Source organism: Lynx canadensis, chromosome B3 (assembly GCF_007474595.2).
Source record: "Lynx canadensis isolate LIC74 chromosome B3, mLynCan4.pri.v2, whole genome shotgun sequence".
In the NCBI taxonomy this organism is placed as follows: Eukaryota; Metazoa; Chordata; class Mammalia; order Carnivora; family Felidae; genus Lynx; species Lynx canadensis.
This window is the reverse complement of record NC_044308.2, coordinates 65,811,737-65,831,007: the sequence shown is the minus strand read 5'-3', so window position 1 is coordinate 65,831,007 and position 19,271 is coordinate 65,811,737. Positions and strand designations below refer to the sequence as shown.

At 40.5% G+C, this 19,271-nt stretch overlaps 1 protein-coding gene across 1 annotated transcript in view; it reads left to right on the top strand.

Moving 5' to 3' along the window:
* The window catches only part of CDIN1 (CDAN1 interacting nuclease 1), a 214,337-nt gene extending 201,229 nt beyond the window's left edge, over positions 1-13,108 (top strand). The window contains exon 11 of the mRNA XM_030318553.1: positions 10,812-13,108. Coding sequence (XP_030174413.1) covers positions 10,812-10,941 — 130 coding nt within the window. The 3' untranslated portion in view covers positions 10,942-13,108. The remainder of the gene's footprint in view (positions 1-10,811) is intronic.
* The last annotated feature ends 6,163 nt before the right edge of the window (positions 13,109-19,271 follow it).

The following is a 19,271-nucleotide window of genomic DNA, read 5'->3' as shown; positions in this document are numbered from 1 at the left end:
GCATCTAAGTGTATCCAACACAGGGCAAAGTGGAGTGGAAATTAAGCACTTTTCCAGGCAATTTAATGTCGACATGAAAATGCCAAGTTACATAAACATCAAGGAGAATTTCAGGTGCCTGTGGTTGTATATTTATATACATCTTAAATTTTCGTCAAAATAATGTATTTTCTGTTTATTTTCTATGTGGCATAAAGGCCTGAAGTGAATCAGTATTTATATTTTTGCCTTTCTATTTTCAAAATTCTAGTGAGTTGATGTTACAAAGAGATAAAGTTGCAATTGTAGTAACCAGGATCTAGGAATTGAATGAGAACATTCCTAACTAGGGTTCTCTTCCTTTGTTCATTTCATTTTACAAACACAGACCTTCCAGGCAAATAAAAAAAAAAAAAAAGTAAATGAAACAACCAAGTTAGATTTTTATTTCATCTCTAGAAACTACAGAAAGAGTATTTGCATCGTATATTAAATTGACCATAGTGCCAGAACCTTAGGATACTATATTACATGATCACTAATCTATTATTATTGTACACATACTTACACATAGGCATAAATACATACTTTGCATATAAACATGTGCAAGCATATTTCACTTGGACTGAAAAGTTATTTACAACTCTGTCTGGAGATACATACAACAGTGATTAACAAGTGCATAACCAATCTACAACACGCAGATTAAAACTAAATAAACAGTGGAAGAGTTTATTTTAAAACAGTTACAAGATGTTTTATATTTCTCTGCTGTCCTGAGCTGCATGTTTGAGAATTCATCCTTCATAAAAACCACATGCAAGTCTTTTTGATGGTGAAACAATTGACTTCCAACAGCCACATGCCTGCACACATCCTCAGAGTATCTCCCAGAGCCCACACAGCAACTCAAAAGGAGAAAGAGAAAACTGTGTGTATACACATAGTATACATGTGTAATATACATGCATGCAATATATGTATGCGCACTATATATACACATTATGTGTGTGTGTATATATATATATATATAATTTCACATATACTGTGCTGTTCTTTTTGGAGAAGGGTTTTTTGTGAATTGGAAAAGATTTGGGTGGGAAACAAAGATTTCAAGCAATAAAATTGTTTTGTTTTTATTATTGAAGACTCATGAACAAGAAACATGAGTAACTCATCAAATCATTCCATAGTCCTGTTATCTTTCAATTAAAACTTGTGTCAATCCAGATTTGTATTGTTAGAACCCTAGTGCATCAAGAATTCTTTTTTTGTTTTGTTTTAATGTTTATTTTTCAGAGAGAGAGAGAGAGAGAGAGAGACAGACAGACACAGGGTACGACTCGGGGGAGGGGCAGAGAGAGAGGGAGACATAGAATCCAAAGCAGGCTCCAGGCTCCAAGCTGGTCAGCACAGAACCCAACGTGAGATTCGAACTACTGACCGCGAGATTATGACCTGAGCTAAATAAAGTTGGATGCTTAACCAACTGAGCCACCCAGGCACCCCAAGAATCCTTTTTTAATGTAATCATGGTGATTCAGCTCATTAAGAGGAGTATTAGATCAATCTCACCAGTTTGCCTTATTCTGTGTCACAGGCAAATTTTGTGATAATATATGAATTCCACGACCCTTGCCTTTTACACTGTATTGCCAAAAGACATAAAAAGCCTCTGATTCTTCAAAAAATATGTAGTGATTTTTCTCATAGAGCTGAAGACAAGCACAGATGAGCCAAGTTAGTGCCACAATCATAAGCTACATGTCTATACTAGAGGTATTTTAGAAGCAAAGATGGGCCTTTGGGGTTCACTGCATCAACCCTGCTTAGCAAGTCTGAACCTTCTTTTCTGGGAAGACAAATCTCCACCTGATATGCTCACTTAGACCCGTTGCTTCCCTCAGTTTTCCTTGTAACTTATTCCAGCTGTTTATTTCCATTTACATGAACAGGCTGCGGCAGTGTTCTGGATTTACTCCTCTTTGCTCATGTTTAGATTCTGCCCCATAACTTCTGAATCCCCTCACGGCAGGGAAACATTTCTCTTCTCCGAACTTTATGCAGCGATTTGGTAATTCCCGTTCCCCAGTTTACTTTACTGATTGTCAGATGCTTTAAATATGCTCCCTCAAAAGTAATCATTTTAATTTCTTTACCTGAATTATAAGTTGCTTTTCCATATACTTCCCAAACACGGTGACACTTAAATCGAAATGAGTAGCTGGATAAACTTCTTAGTGTGAAACTATTGACTTCACACTTGAAGAATTATTCCTTGTAGACAGGTGAATTTCAACTCATATACTGAGCTTTTGATTAGTCACCTTCCTTCCAGGGCCCTGCTCGTCTCTTTTGCAGGTGTTGTAAATACTTCTCAAAGTTGAATGACTGTTGAAATTGGTGTATAAAGACAAGGGTAGTGGTTACAAGCACAAGCCTTACAGCCAGACGGCTGAAGTTCAAAGCCTCCTTTTTGTGCCTCTTAGTTTTCCTCTATAGAATGGGGACAATCCTAGGTTGCTTGGGAATATCAAATTAATCTGTATGCATAAAAGGGCTTACCACACTGCCGGGTGCTTAACAAGTGCCATAAATGTTACCTCTTTGGTGTTGGTTATTGGAATAAGATCGTTTTATATTTGTATTTTTTTAACATTTGACTTTTAAGTAATTTCTACACCCAGTGTGGGGCTCGAACTTAAAACCCTGACATCAAGTGTTGCATGCTCTACCTACTGAGCCAGACAGGAGCCCCTTTATATATCTATTTAGACAATACCTTTATAGACGTAATGTCTGGCCAAGGGCTCTCTCGAATCTGTAAAGACCTAGAAGCTACAAAGGCTTCAGGAAACCAACCAGGGAGTTACTTATTGGAACCAACTTAAGCAAAACAGTATCTAGGTATCTCTGAATTTCTGCATCTACCTTTGATTTCAGCAATCTCTGAAGAAGTGTAAAGAGGTCTGTCAATAGACACTTAATCTTCTTCCCTTTTCTCTACAAGTAAAGATACCATCCAAGAAATGCCTGCTTTATAAACAACAGTGTAAGGATATGGAAAGGAAAGGGGGTGTATTTTTTTTTTCATAGCTAAGAAAGAGTAAGCAAGTCCTTCCTGAATGTGGGCCCAAATCTTCTGTCCATACCTCTGAGTTTCTCAGAGAAAACCGTGCAGCGAAAGACATGATTTGTAACTCATGTTCTGTCCAACATCTGTACTCTGCCATCCTAGGTGACTGAGAATAGCTAAATTCTTCAGGAAAACTAAGAATTCACTCACTGCACTACCATTTGTAAAACATTCTTGGTGGTAGGCTTTTAAAAATCTATTACAGATTGCCCTGCTCTTAATGTAACAAAATCTAACTGCTGATTTATCCTGGACTGTCCTCAGCACCCGTAATTGACCAAGTCTATTGACCCCAGCACCAAACAGCATTAGATTGCCACAATTGGAGGTTTTTAAATGTCTATTCTCTAGTTGTCAGCAGTCACTCACCTTGACAGGCAAGTATCCTACCTGTAACCAGCCTCTCACACCCTATCTCTGTCCCTCATGTTTGCAGCTTCAGAAGCCCAATAACCAACCAACACCAAAACCATGTGCTGGTGGGCGCCTGGTGGTTCAGTCCAGTAAGCGCCCGACTCTTGATTTAGGGTCAGGTCATGATCTTGCAGTTGGTGAGATCGAGCTCCTCATTGGTCTCTGGGCTGACAGCATGGAGCCTGCTTAAGATTCTCTCTTACCCTCTCTCTCTTCCCCTCCCCAGCTCACACACATTTCGCTCTCGCTCTCGCTCTCACTAACTCGAGGGGAAAAAAACACAGCACTGGAGAAAATGTCCAGAATTCTTCATTTTATATATGATTTCTATACATCCTTGGGTAACCCCAGTGTCCTAGATAAATAACAGACAAAGGTATTGGTATAGTCTAAGTTAGGAGCCAAGAAGTTCCATTAGTATAAAAGTTCAGATCTGCTTGATAAGCTACTAGCCTTGGAGTGCCTGCTGACAGCATGGAGTCTGCTTGAGATTCACTCTCTTCTTCTCTCTCTGCCCCTCCCCACCTTGTGCGTGCGCTGTCTCTCTCTCTCTCTCAAAATAAACATTTTAAAAAAACTGACCAGTCTTGATGAAGAGCTGCTACTTATAATCTCAATCAGTAATGCCTTCTGCTGTAGATTCTGGGTTAAAGTGTAACTAGTATAAAAAGCCACCAGGACTTTCCATACTGCATATGTGAAGAAGGGTATTGGACTGGTCCGGTGTGTGTGTGTGTGTGTATTGCTGTATAGCAAACTACCCCCGAACTAAAGGAGTTAAAATAACATGCGTTTGTTACCTCACTCTCCCTGTGATTGAAGAATATGGGCATGGTTTAGCTGGGTTTTCTTCTTCCCTGTCTCTCACAGGCTGTATTCAAAACATTGGCCCAGGGAGTGTGGTCTCATCTGAAGGTTTGCCGAAAGGTACACTCCCAAACTCGCTTGGTGGTTGTTGGCAGGATTCAGCTCCTCAGGAGCTGTTGTCCGTTCCTCTCAGACTCTTGGCCACAGGCCACCCTCAATTCCCTGCTACATGGGCCTCTCCCAAATGGTTTGTTTCATCAAAGTATGCAAGTTGAGAAGGCAAGAGAGTGTCTTGTAGCAAAGATGGAAGTCAGTCTCTTGTAACCTAATCACAAGTGAATTCTTATCACTTTTGCTACATTGTTTTGTTAGAGGCAAATCCCTAGTTCCAGCCAACATTCAAGGGGGAGGGGATTACACAAGAGCGTGATCCCCAGAGGCATGAATCACTGAGGTCACCTTAGATGTTGGTTGACCACAATACCTTTCTGCATCTCTTAGCTACAGCTCAGAACTCCAGCACTACCCCCTCCTGTGGGTCTTTTTTCATTCCTGTTGTTGCCACATTTGGTTTGATGCTTCTTTTGGGTGCCTCTCTTCCTACAGATAGAGACTGCCCTCTGTTGAGTGAGTTCTAAATGGGACCCGATGCAATACGTAAATGACATTCCTTCTAGCTCACTTTTTACTGTGAAGAGGAACCTTATGTGCATGGACACAGGTTACTTACAAACATCTTTGTATTTTCAGACATCTTTAACATGCTTAGTATTTTCAGACATCTTTAATGTGCCTTAGAATTACCCATTTAATAGATTCCCCTTTTATATGCTTTTTACCTGTATATAACATATCCACCTATAGAAATTATAACCAATTAAAACAGTGTCCCCCAATCTTGCCAAATTTGAAAATACTTGGAACGATTACTTCTATCCTCCATGTGATTATAGCTGTGCTTCTAGATTCCATCTACTTAGACAATACATAATGACTGAAAGCTGTGAACTCTATTTTTTGTGCATTTTTTAAAATTGTTGGTTGCAAATATAATGTATTGTCAAGTTAGCTAACATACAGTGTCTACAGTGTGTTCTTGTCTTTGGGAGTAGATTCCCATGATTCATAGCTTACATACAGCTTCCAGTGTTCATCCCAACAAGTGCCCTCCTCAGTGCCTGTCACCAATATTGCCCTCCCCCCTCGGCCTCCCCCCATCAACCCTCAGTTTGTTCTCTGTATTTAAGAATCTCGTATGGTTTGCCTCCCTCTCTGTTTGAAACTATATTTTTCCACTTCCCTTTCCCCATGGTCTTCTGTTGACTTTCTCAAGTTCCACATATGAATGAAATATCTTATGTGCATTTAAAAAATAAGACCTGTTTATTTTTTCTGTCTGAGGATAGTGCTCAAGGTGCATAACAGGTCTATTACAATCTCCAGAGTTTCTGGCCCGAGTTGGAGAACCTCTGAGTGACTTCTCTGGGCTGAGGTCAAGAACTCAAATGTCCATGGGGACAAGCGGACAACAAAATGAGCAGAGTAGGCAGGACATAAGAAATGGGCTTCTTCCGTTCCTTAAAAAAATTATTTTTAATGTTAGAGAAGTGGACTGTGAGTCAGGGAGGGGCAGAGAGAGAGACACACAGAATCTGAAGCAGGCTCCACCCTCCACGCTGTCAGCACAGAGCCTCATGTGGGGTTCGAACTCATGAACACCGAGATCATGACCTGAGCTGAAGTAGGACACTCAACCGATGGAGCCACCCAGATGCCCCCTTCCAATTCTTTCTTGAAACATGAGGTTATCTTTTGCTTTCCCAAATTTGATAGGAGTATGGAAAAATGTATCTCTACAATTAAAGTCTACAGAACAAGCACAATGATAAATGGCACCTGATGTGGAGCCTTAACATCAGGGACTAACAGAGAATGGGGAGGACTGCAGCAAACCTGAAACAGGTCTTGTCAAAAGAGGGCAACTGTTACTTAGCTCCAGCTGATTGTTGCCAGATCAACTAATTTCCCAAAAGATGCTGAGTATTCAGGATTTTGTATTAAAAAACTCATGTGTTGGTTCTATTTATTTTTTTCAATAGATAGAAGTTCAGCTTCAATTTAGTAGATCCAGTCACAGAACTGTCACCCATTTGTAAGGCAGCTCACTCCGTGTTGTCAAAAGCTACATCTGTAGGAAACTTTTTATTCAGGTTGAATCAATATACAATTCTTGGTAAATTTCAGACATTGGCCCTAAGTCTCTGCTCAAGAGCTACAGCAAGAATCTCATCACTTCTTCCCAGGAGTGCTCTAAAAATCAGAGGCTAATGAATGAGCATGTTATCTCACCCTACATGCTTATTTCTACATCACAAATACTTGGTTATTCTAAGAGTTCCTCAGGTATCATAGAGTTCTCCTCTGGAGCAATTCCAGACCAGAGATATTCCTCTTAAAACATGACACCAACCCTGCAAAACGCTCTAGGCATGGTCTAACCAGTACAAAGGGCATTTCCTCTCTTTTTCTGGTTAAAGTCTATCATAGAGGGTGACATCCAGTTAGATCACTACCTCCTAGTGAGACAGTCACAGACCATGCAACCAGACTGTCTTGGGCTCGAAAACAGGTTCCCCCACTTTTTAACCTAGGAGACGTTCGGCAAACTAGCTAATTTCTCAGTGCCTCAGTTTCTCCATTTGCAGAATGGGGACATTAAGTGCACCTGCCTCATCAAGTTGCCCTGAGAATTAAATGGGTAGATCTGTGGAAAGCACTTAGAATAGCACATAGCAAGTGCTCTGAAAGTGATGATAATTAACGTTGTTACTGTTACTATCATCCCCATGATCCCAAAATAGACCATCTAGTGCTCATCTTGGTTACTAATAAAAACACCAAGCCATGGTAGCAGCTGAGTCCTGCCAGCATGCCTCTCTGGAAACTGCCATTGGTTGGGCGACTGGCACAAAGCTATCTGATCCTATTATGAACTTGGTGTTCTCCACCATGTCCTTGAGCAGGGCTGTCAGACACCAGGGAACCGTGCTAGGCCTAGAGAACACACGGATAAAGAAAATAGGGTCTTTTTTCCTCAGCAGGGTCACCATATAGCAGAGACAAGTGGCGAAATAAATAATGCCTGGGAGACACCTATGCACAAAAACCACCAAAGGGTCCCCAGCTTTCACTCCACAGTCTCCTGTTGAATTTCTCTAAATATTCTACAATGAAAGGGAACCAGAGAAATGCATTTCAAATGGATTTGTAAGGTTGTTACTTACGAGGAACTTCATCTTTCGTACATACGTACTCGGGAGGTCTGTCCTGGGACTTTGACCTCCCATTTGTGTCAGGAGGTATTTGTTGTTTTTGCGAGTGTGGCGGTATTTTACTTGCAAACAAAATTACTTGTGTAAAAGTCACTTGAGTTCTCCGTCTCTGCTCCACGAGAGTTTTTAAAATCCATTTGGATGGAGTCTTTGATCTTGTTACTGGACCATGAGTATAGTAAACTGAAAATTAGAGTCCACCTTGAAATGTGTTAATGGAGTCAACTCAGATACCCATATACACCCCATTCCAGAGTGTCTCCTCCGGCTGGTGGGGAGGGCTGCCATCGCAGTAGTAGACCAGCCCTCTGCTGTGCACATTCCCTCAGACCCAGAGACTGTTTTCTTTTAAATGCCATTAACAGTCTCTTTGATTTTTATTGGTCACAAAGGTTATGTTTGCCTTTGCAGTGATCTCATTCTTGTCTAGTAGTGCCACAATAAATGGGAACAGGCATCAAAGAGATGAAATCATTCAACCCACGAGCATGTACTTGACCTACATAAAAAATGTCCTAGGTCCTGTTTTCTCCCCGGTTTACACCTTGGATTGGAAATGCTAGACTTGGATTGCTTGGTTTTTCAAATTATCGACCAAAATGTTCCCTTCTGTTGGTTCAGATAACCAAGGAAAATTGACTCTATAAAGTTGCTTAATGTGTTCAGCCTCTTCATAAACAGATAGGTTGCTAGAATGTGATCTTGCCAGCATTTGATAATCTCTGGATCCTGAATTACTGGAGAAAGAAATACACTAAAGTAGGTATCGGGAACAAGGCCAAATCGTGCTCTGTCATTCAGTGTCCAAATTTGTCACCCAATAAGTTCCTATTTTTTCATTCAAAGAACACCTAACTGGACAGCCTTTACCTGCCAATTGCCACTTACAAAGAGAAGTTGTGTTGCTTTGTTTTTAATTAAGCACACATTATCAGAACTTTTGAGCCACATGAGAGGGCTAATAGTGCCTAAGTTAACATAATTCCATCCAAAAGCTAAGAAACAAAGACTCAGACAGCAGACTCCTCTGAAGTGTCACTACTCACATATTCTGAAAGGAATTTCTAGATCAGTGATACTACCTTCAGGGAGTCCTCGTAGTGAACCACTACAGTGAAATATTCAGATTCACAGTCTTGGAAAGCCCTTTCCAGTTGCAGATTTCCTCTGTTGCCTCAAAAGAGAAACAAGTCCATTTTCTTGGGCATTGAGGTGTTCCCCAGCCTGGCTTTTCTGCCCGGAAAATGCCATTTTCGTAAAGAGCTGTCATGCTTCGTGTCCTTTGGCGTATGATTTAGCTGTTCAGGGAAAGTGTAGGCTGCTCTTGCTCTCTCAGTGCTTGGTGGTATGTGTTTTTGTTTTATTAAATCTTTAAAACACTGAGCTTGTTGTTTATGACCTCCATATATTCTTTTGTTCTTTTCCATGACTGGTTAGATCACATTTTTTTTTCTCCCTTTGTAAAAATATTAGTGCCTTTCTAAAGAACATCATGGTCTCCTGAATGGCTGCATAAGACAGCGGAGGAATGTGTTGAGCTCAGTGTTAGGTCTGTAGAGCCCTGTGACCCAGGGCTGCTTCACTGATAGGAAATTTCGAGGCTTCGCAGACACAAAATTGGAGATCTTCCCGCCCTTGCCAGGCTTGTTGTGACAAATCCGAGATCTTTGGATAGTAACCAGAGCTTTTTGTAAGATAGAGATACCAAATGGTATATGTTCCAGTTGCAAACACTTGTTACTGCAAGTTGCTAAGAAACCCCCAGTTAACTGGAAGTAAGGTCTCCCCAGGCTTCTCTGAAGCCAGCCCCCAATGTCAGGTAAATACCATCGAGTCTAGTGCTCCAAGGCCGCCCCACTGTACACACCTCCTATGTCCCCTGGAGCCGCTCATCAGTGGATGAGTTGCCATTCTGCCCAAAAGGTTCAATTAATCTTGCATACAACTAGGCTACCGTTCGGTGACACCCAACTGAACTTGTTCCTGTGCATATAGTATCTTGCAGCCCATCTTGGACTATTAGTTTTGGCAAGTACACTACAGCGTATAATAAATCATGGAAGGAAAAAAGCTTTTTGGCCTAACGTGGCTCAGCCTGCTGTAATGTCAGAATACAGAAAGCAGTTCTGTTTTTAGACATCCTTTTACTAACCCAACATTCATAATTTATGATTTCACTGTAAAATTCCTGCAACATGACACCAAAAGTAGTGCTGCCCTTTAATTAAGTACTCTGGGTAGAAAAAAAAAAAAAGGTGAAACTGATGGGCAAAACATGTCTGTGTGCACAGTGATTGATCGTGATTACATCTTTATGAACCCAGCCTAAAGGTCTCAACTTCCTGATGGGTGAAGTCTTCTACAGGGTTACTTCCTGAGTCTGCAACTAACAAAAACTGGAGATAATTTGGAGGCACAACTTAGAAAGATTGAGGATTTAAGCCAGCATCTGTCTATACTTCATGGTCTACATGACATCCATCATCTTCATGATAAGAACCTATGACCAAATTTCAAGCCGTGCTCATATTTAGAGACTGTACACAGACACGAAGGGTCGGGGATAAGGTCTCTCTGAGGGATCCCAGTGGTCATCTGGATTTTTGTTTGCTTTTTGAGGAGTTGAGAGAGGAGATGACCAAAGGGACCTCTGGCCCCATTGGTATGTGCATAGAGTATTCTAGCCAGAAGAGGACCTTGACCTATTCTACTTTTACATTATTCCTTTTGTTTTCCCCTTGGTTGAAAATAGGTTAGGAGATAAGGTAACATTAGGAGATAGAATCCCAAGTGTGGTGCTCCCCAACAGTAACTCGTCGTGGTTAAGAGTCTAGTTTTATCCTTCCTCAGGTACTCACATCAACCCAAGTTGAGAACACCTTACTGAAAAGTGATGAGGGTCGCGCATGTATATGCAATACTTCAGGTTCCTTGAAGGGTAATAATTCTGAGATTGTAGTAGTACTTGTATTAAAGTAAGCCCGCTGCTTGCTAGAAGTTCCACCCTCAGCCACAATTACAGCAACCAAAACAAAAACTTGGTGAAATGATGCCCCTTAATCATCATCGCAATGCTTCAGAGATGACCATTCTCGAGAATTCTGTTGATCCAACACACATGTTATTTTCTCATGTTTTTGCAGATTTGGGCCGGGCTTAGTCATCTATTGGTACGGCTTTATCCAGGAACTGGACTGTAACCGGGAAAGGGGCATCCTGCTCAAAGCCTGTTTCCCCACGGACATTGTCACCTTATGCCATAGCCTAGCTTGACCCCGATGGTCCTGGAAGAGAAGCCGGGAGGAAAAGGTGAATCCGGAAGCAATTTTACTTTCCTGCAATGTAAACTCCTGGCACCATCTGCCCTGAACTTGAGCTGAACTCGGGCTGCCCGTGGCCACGCCACTACCTCTTTAGACAAACATATCAAGAGTTTCTGTTTTCCTTCATCCCTTGCTGATGTGAACAGCCAAGAACTACAGACACAACCCACTCATTATCAGCATTTCTGTCTCTGTCAAACAGTTAGTTTATAGATAGTCATAATCTTTCTTCCTTCCGGATGGTTTCTGCTCATACTGAACAAAAGAAGAAATGTGGAGACTTGAAAGGTGTGATTTTTCAATTCTCCTCCCAGTTCCCGAACCACCCCCTTATTTTTTTTCTAAGCCTCTATTCATTCTTTCTCCCTCCCCACCTCCCCCCCGATGTCTTCACATACTCTCACAGGTCCCCAGTGTTAAATTACCATCATCGAATAATCTAGCACAATCATACCAGATTGGAAGACATGGAGGCTGAAACTGGATTTCTGCTCTCACCTGCCAGGCTCCAGTAGACCTCGATGGTAGCCTCTGCTTGTTTTGTCCAGTCTTTACGGTTTCCTGACTTCCCTGGCATTGAGCCACGCTGAAAAAATAGACTCGATGAGAATTTCCTCTTTTTATGATACTTATTTGAACACCAAAGATTTTCCATTTATCTCATGTAAAAGTATTGGTTACATTGTGTCTGGAAACCACACTCCTTTGGGGACAAAAGGGAGACCATTGAAGCATGGTGCCAGCCTGGGCAAAAGTTTATTTTTAGACACGGCTACTTGTCAGTATGAATGGTAGTCAGTATTTTTATGCGTACAATTTTTTAAAAGCACATTCTGTGCACGGCTTTGTATCTGCATTTTATATGACATAATAATTACATAACAATCAGATAATTTAGGTATTAGAAATGTTCAGCTTTGAACGAACTAAGTGTACCAGAAATAAGCCTAGAGAGTTTTCCAAATAAGCAAAATAAAAGGGATTTTGTATTTGTTTGCTTTTATCTACTCAGTTTTTACACGGCTAACCAAGTTTTGATTTAAAGCAAAACATCAATAAATTCATTATAAACCTATCTTTTGGGAGGTTAAAAACTTATCTATACCTGAAAATGTACTTAGAAAAGACTTGTCCCCATGTTGAAAATCTATCATTCTTTTATAATGAACAGATGAAATTGGGAAATATTAACAAAAATAGAACTTCTGCAACCACCTCTAAGTTATATACATGGCTTGCTTCTTTCAAAAGATAAAATCCACCATTTGCGCCCTGTTAATTTTGTACCTAAGGAGGTTTGCAAATAAGTCTGCCAGCTGCCTTTCCTTTTGAAAGGCAGACGTGTGGATTTTAACTCTGTAGTGGGTTGCATTCCACAAAAAAGGAGGAGGAAAATGAAATGGGAAGGAGGTCTCTGTGGTAGACTTGTGTGTCAGCGTAAAATTATCATGCAGGTTTTGGGAGTGAAATAGAATCATGTGAAACTACTGTTGTCTTTGCACACGCGTGCACACAAATGCACACACTTTAACACTGTTGTTAAGAAACAGTTTTCGTGGCATGCTCTAAACTGCTTTTTTCTTCTTGAGGAACGAATTACATTTCATCTGCACAGATGTTGAAAAGCCTGTTAAACCCTTGTCAAGGATTTGTTGGTTTTGCATTAAACAAATTTATGATGAGGGCGCACAAATAAATTTAAAAAACAAGAAGAGGTGCTTGCATTTCGTATTCCTGCTTATACCTGGTGCCCTGACATAATGTGTTATAAGAAGGTACTGGTATTCTCTGGCAACGCCACCACCTCCTGTTGATGAACAAGGTCTTAAAATGTGGCCCTTCAACATGGGAACAAGACCAGTAAGCCATACATAGGATGATAAAGTTCTCAAGTTTCAAAACTAAGTTTTTTTCCCACCTGAAACGAATGTGATTATTCTGTCTACCACTCTTCAGCTGGAAGGGTATAGGGAGACAAGAGTAGTGTTCCCAAATTGGAAACTCCAAGCCTCCTTGTTCTTTTTCCTTCTATGGTAGAAATCTTTATCTGTGTTAAACCGGTGTGTGTTGTTTACTTGTTTGTTTTTTTAAGACAATAAAAACGGCCCTGGAAAGTAGACAGGATGCTTTTTGTTGTTGTCGTCGTCATTAGAACATTAACATTAAAGCCAAATCTTGTTTTATGGAGCATTCTGCAAACTGCAGTAATGAATTATGCCAACGCAGAAAAAAGCAGGAGTGTGTGGACAATGTAAAAACGAAATGATGTTCTCTCCGGTGGTTAGAGACTTGCCAGGCGTCTGCTGTCACAAAGACCCCATGTGAAGTGTGGCAAGGGATCCGCTCAGTGCAAAGCTGATCTAGCACGGATAACTTAAGGTGACTTCATAGGCTCCTTTCTACCCTTACCGCCCCCCCCCCCAAAAAAAAGTGAGATTTTTTTTCTTTCATCTGCCTTCTAGTGAGGTGTATGTCAACTCTTCTCAACACTCCTAAAGGGAAAAGCTTCGGGGTCCAAAGCAGAAAGCTGGATCTCCAGGGGAAACAATTTTCTTTTAACTATAGGTGTATGTACCTGATCATTATCAGCAGGGCTTGGTTCCATCCTGGAAAAGATGATAAATGGTTGGTCTTTGGGGGGTGCATTAACTCAGGCCAGGAGGGGATTGCTTAGAGTCCTGGATGAGGTCGTTCACTTAAATGGTCCCTGGTGGGCCACGCTAATTAGCACACAGCACCCAAGTGAACGGTTCATCCACTTGCCTCTCACTGAGAGCTCCACGTGCTGTTGCTTGGCCCCTGTGGAACCGAGATACCTTAGGTGTCTGCTCTTTTTAACATGCAACGCACTACAGACCTAGTGTTTCAACTGATTTAAATGCTTAGTGTCTTCATAGGCTGCTTCTCTTCACCCACCTCCTCCCTCTCCTTTTTCCCCTTCACTAACCTTTGCCAAGTTCCTTCCATGTGGACATGTATTCTGTGCTTTCTCACTACATTTTCTCACCCTTTTTTTCTCTCCGGAAAACCATCCCCAGACCAAAATGCATTTCATCTAACTCCTGATGCAGAGGTCTTCGGGGTGGGGGTTAGCAGGTAGCTGGTACACCTTTGAAGACTCCTAAAATTTCTCAGATAAGATTTTACAGGGTCAAACAGGATGTGAGGTTTAGGCTGTCAGGACATGTGGCAAACGGAGCCGAAAGAACCTGTGAGGTTTACAGCTACTTTCGGCCAGAGTGGTGGTAATGGTATTCTGTCTGTGGATGAAACTTAAAGAAATGGGAAAATACCTGTATGATTTCACTAGAGAAACGCTCCTAGCTTGTTCATTTTTGGGAGCGGCTGGCCATTTTCCATGTGATCTGCTGGGAGCAAGTCTTTGCAGAGTAGAAATACTTTGTGGCAGGGATAGGAGGAGAAAATCCCACAATTGGGACATTGTTTTCCGCCCCCCAACTAAGTTTTTATTTTTATTATTTTGAGAGAGAGAGATAGCAAGCAAGGGAAGGGCAGAGAGAGGGGGAGACAAAATCCCAAGCAAGCTCTGCACTGTCCGTGCAGAGCCTGTGTGGGGCTCAAACCCACAAACCGTGAGATCATGACATGAGCCCAAATCAGGAGTCAGGCGCTTAACTGACTGAGCCATCCAGGTGCCCCGGGACATTCTTGATGAGGGTAAAGGAGCAAAGTTAGCTTATCGAGAGAGGAAACCAAAAGGCAAACAATGACGAGTCTGCCTGCAATGTCTCCATTTATAGCGAAGCACTTCTCCGAATGTGTCTGTAAGGTCACTCTTAGGTAAAGGAAGGGTGACAATGACAAAGTTTGGACTCTCTGATTGTATTGCCCCAAACGAACCTTCCCATATAAGGTAAACATGATCTTTTATTAAGAACATGCCTGGATTCCAAAGATTAAATAAGGAAGATGGAATTATGAAATAATAACCAGAACAGCTTGGGTTCCCCTTGTGGTTTTCACTTTCCTGCTATTGTTTTGAATATGGCTGTGAGACAAAGAGCTGCTTAGGTCAAGCACAATAAATTAGAGTTTTCATACAATAGTAATCCACTAAAATGATTTCAAAGCTTGATCAAAGTACTTCAAAAAGACTTTAAAAACTTTTCCACAATACAGCGGGAGGGGAAATGCTCATTTGATGCCTTAATTCATTTCAGTTAGTACAGCATAGAGCTTGGCATCGTACCTACTTGTTAAAAATCGATCTCATTAGTTAAATAAGTCCAACTTGATCTTACTGTTTTGTGTGTAAATAAAGGAGATTGAAGTTTTCATCTGGTTAACTGGAACAACTAAACATTTGGAGTCACTTGTAAGGAAAAGATACAGTACCATTTTAAAAGAAGCATCATGTAATATTGTGATAGTGAAGGTATTAAGACTAACTCCCTGTGCTTGGAATCAAGTGTCTATCTATGGATTTATTTTGCATCTTAATCATGGCAACCGATGGGTTTTGTTTTTCATTCCTTTTCCCTCATCACTTGGATTTATCTAGAGCTGTCTCAGTTCAAAGGCAAGGATGATGGGAGGTACCCTAGTGATAGCAAACCTAAGCAAATTCGAGGCTCAACCATATATAAAACAGTGTGGGCCTGCAACAATGTCAGCCTCAGCCAAAGACCCATGGTGCTACGCCAACGTAATTTTTATTTTTGAAAAGGAAGGTCATTGTGAGATGCCGACATGAAATATAACCAAGTCAATTAAGTAATAACAATTGAAGTTCAGAGTTTAATTGAGGGCTGAACATGAAGCCAATGACCATTAACCCAAAGCGGTCATGAATTCGCCTGAAAACTGCCTTGGTTAAAGGTATTTCCAGAATAAGTAGCACTTTTTTCTTTAAAAAAAAAAAAAAAAATCCTTTGTCATTTTTATGTTCATTCAACAGATACATTCAGAAAGAACTATTTAGTGTGTTTCTAGTAGACTTTATGTATTTTTAGGTTTTAATGGAAATTTCTCGTATACAGCAAATCACAATTTACATAATCCAAACCACCTCTACAGGAAGCCACAGTTTTGTAGGTAAACCGAGAGATGGAGGCACCTTTTGTCTCAATTGTTGACTTACTTCTTCCTGTAGTTACTTAATGGTGAGATTTCCAAATAGACTATAAGCTCCATAGAGTAGAAACTGTATCTGTCTTGTTTTTGCACTAGCCCCCAGCAGCTAACAGAGTTCCTGGCACAGAGAGGTGCTCAATATATATTGAATGAACAAATGAATGACTACACGTACACTAAGTATGTTCTCATTCACTTGAGTTGAAAAAATGGAAGCTTTTAACTGTCGTCTTCAGCTGAAAACTGTTTACTGGAATCAGAGAAAAGCATCATATATGTAAGTGTTAAAGTATTAATTACTAGGGCGCCTAGGTGGCTCAGTCGGTTGAGCATCAGACTTTGGCTCAGGCCGTGATCTTGGGTTTCGTGTGTTCAAACACCGCATCAGGCTGTCTGCTGTCAACACAGAGCCCACTTCAGATCCTCTGTCCCCCTGTCGCTCTGCCCATACCCTGCTCATGCTCGCACGCACTCTCTCTCTGTCAAAAATAAACATTAAAAACATTAATTGAAAAAATTTTAAGTATGAATAAAGTATTAATTTGGAAACTCCCATCAACCAGAGTATTCTAGAATGCATACTAGTTTTAAGGGGAGTTCATGTGATTTCATTGTGTTTACTTTCAAGTTGGCCTTAGTGCAGTGCTTTTCCAATATATTGCTAAAGAAACTAGAACATTTAAAATTCTTTGTTTCTCTTTTTAAAAAATTAGGCTTAAGGCATTTTTATCTTTACATTTCTATTCAAGATTTAAGAAACAGTTTCCTTTGGGGGTGCCTGGGTGGTTCAGTTGGTTAAGCATCCAACTTCAGCTCAGGTCATGATCTCGCGTTCTGTGGGTTTGAGCCCTGCATCTGGCTCTGTGCTGACAACTCAGCCTGGAGCCTGCTTCGGATTCTGTATCTCTGCCTCTCTCTCTCTCCCTCCCTCTCTCTCTGTCTCTCTCTCTCTGTCTCTCTCTCTGTCTCTCTCTCTGTCTCTCCTTCTCTCTCTTTGCCCCTCCTGCTCTTGCTCTCTCTCTCAAAAATAAACATTGAAAAAATTTAATTAAAAAAAATAGTTTCCTCTGAAATCAAGTCAAAGTGCCAATGTGTTTCCAACACAAATTTTGGGATATTCAGTGGAATTCTTAGGTTAGCTGCAAATGGTACTTCTAACTGCTCACTTTTAGAATACTGAGTTCATGGCAAAGTGCTTCCGGGCCATAGGAGTGGCTGACTGGATCAGGAAAGAAGGGTTCTTTGGTCATTTGCCAACAGGATCTGACTTGGAAGAGACACTGTCCGTGAACTGCTCAGTGGGCATTGCTCTTAGTCATTAAGTCAGAGTATATTATCACTTGAAAGCCATAGGCATTTGACACATTTCCTCATATTTTGGAAACTTACAATACCAAAGGAATTGGAACTTCACATTTCTTTGCCAGTTTCCCAGGACTTAATGTGTTAGGGCCAAAAACTGGTGCACGGTTCCTTCCATGAGTATCTGGAGAGAACAGACACCCAGTTACCTCTGATATTCCTCTGTTTCTATGTGATAACTGTCATCTATTTCTAGCATTTAGGCTATTCAAAACACAAATATTTATTGAGTCTCTAATGTATATTTAAAAGTGTTTCATGACTGTGGGGAATTTTAAAAGACCCAATAAAAGGTCTTTCTTTTAAAAAAAATCATTACTTATCAAAATGAAAAAAGGTTGAAATGTTCAGAAAAGTCACAGTGTAATTAGGAAAGAAACCTTTGAGGCTTTTAATAAGCTATTTTAATTCTAGAATCTGGACAGCAACTAGTTCACTGTTTATGCTGGCTGTGTTTGCTAAGAAGGGTTCTGAGACCCAGTTCATCTCATCAGGAAATGATCAGTTATGATCACTAGCTTTTGAAGTGGGTAGTGATCACATAAATGCCACGTATTTCCAATATCTGCCCTAGGCCATTCATATTTAGTGCAAGTATAAATAAACTCAAAGCATTTGGAAAAGAACTCATAATCTTGTTCATCAGTCTGAGCAATAAAACAAGCAGTATTCCTTTCCACTGGGTCTATGACACCAAGTGAACTATCCGTGGCTCAAGTCTGTTCAGTAATTTATATAAGCTAAATATGTCAATAGAAAAATGACTTAAAAACTCAAGATAAACAGTAGAAGGCCATGGATAGTTGTTTGTTTCAGTAAGGTGTGAAAGTTAAGTGACGTTATTGATGAAAAACGCAGGGTCCCTATGCATTTGGTCTGCATAAGGATTTTCAGATTTGAGGATATATTCTATTAGGTAGTTTTACATGCTCCTTGGGTGTTTTCTTTTGCTTTCAGTAAAACCAGGTGGGGGTTTCAAGGTCAGCTGCAGAATGTGCCTTCCTTCTCTTTCATGGTCTTTATATCATCTGGGTATCAATTTACTACATAGTACAATGCATTTCTATAAGGTAGTGATTGTGTATTTGTAGTATTTGTTTTAAAACATGCCCCCCAAAAGAAATGTTAAAATAGTTTCCAGGATAAAGGAGATGGGTATGCTTTACCCAGTAATGTACCTTCGGTTAATATACTTACCATTAAGCCATAAATGATTTTCCTAAAACCTTTTAATTGTGTCAGTTTATTCTAGCAGCTTAAATAATGACCATTGCACGTGACAGATTAGTAGGTAAAAGCCGAAAAATACTTTGTTTGTTAATTTGAATAGAAATACGCATGTTGATTTTCAAAATTAATATTTTTTAAGAAGCGTTTTGCAATAAATGAAAAAGGTAATCAACATAACGGGATAATCGAAAAGCAGAAGAATGAAAGAGACTGCAAAGTGTACATGAATGCTTCGCATGTAAATGTAAAACTCAGTTTTTTGGCAAATTATTTTCATCTTCCTTGCTCCCCTCCCATCCTTGGAAGTGTTTTTGCCATGACAGAGGGGTTAAAAACAGCAGAATGGGGGCGTGGATTTAGCAAAGAAACTCATGTGAAAATGGAATTGCATTTCCCCTCTGCTCCCTGATGATGTCTTAAGAGGTGTGCAGAAAGTAAAATTGAGCCATTAGCAAAGAGGAGACGAGTTTGACTCCTACACTCAGAATTTTAGAATTGAAGGAACCAGAGGTTTCATTGTGCAGGAGGACAAGTGACTTGTCCAAGGTCACATAGCTAACTAATTAGGGGCAGGACCAGAATCTGTAGCTCCTA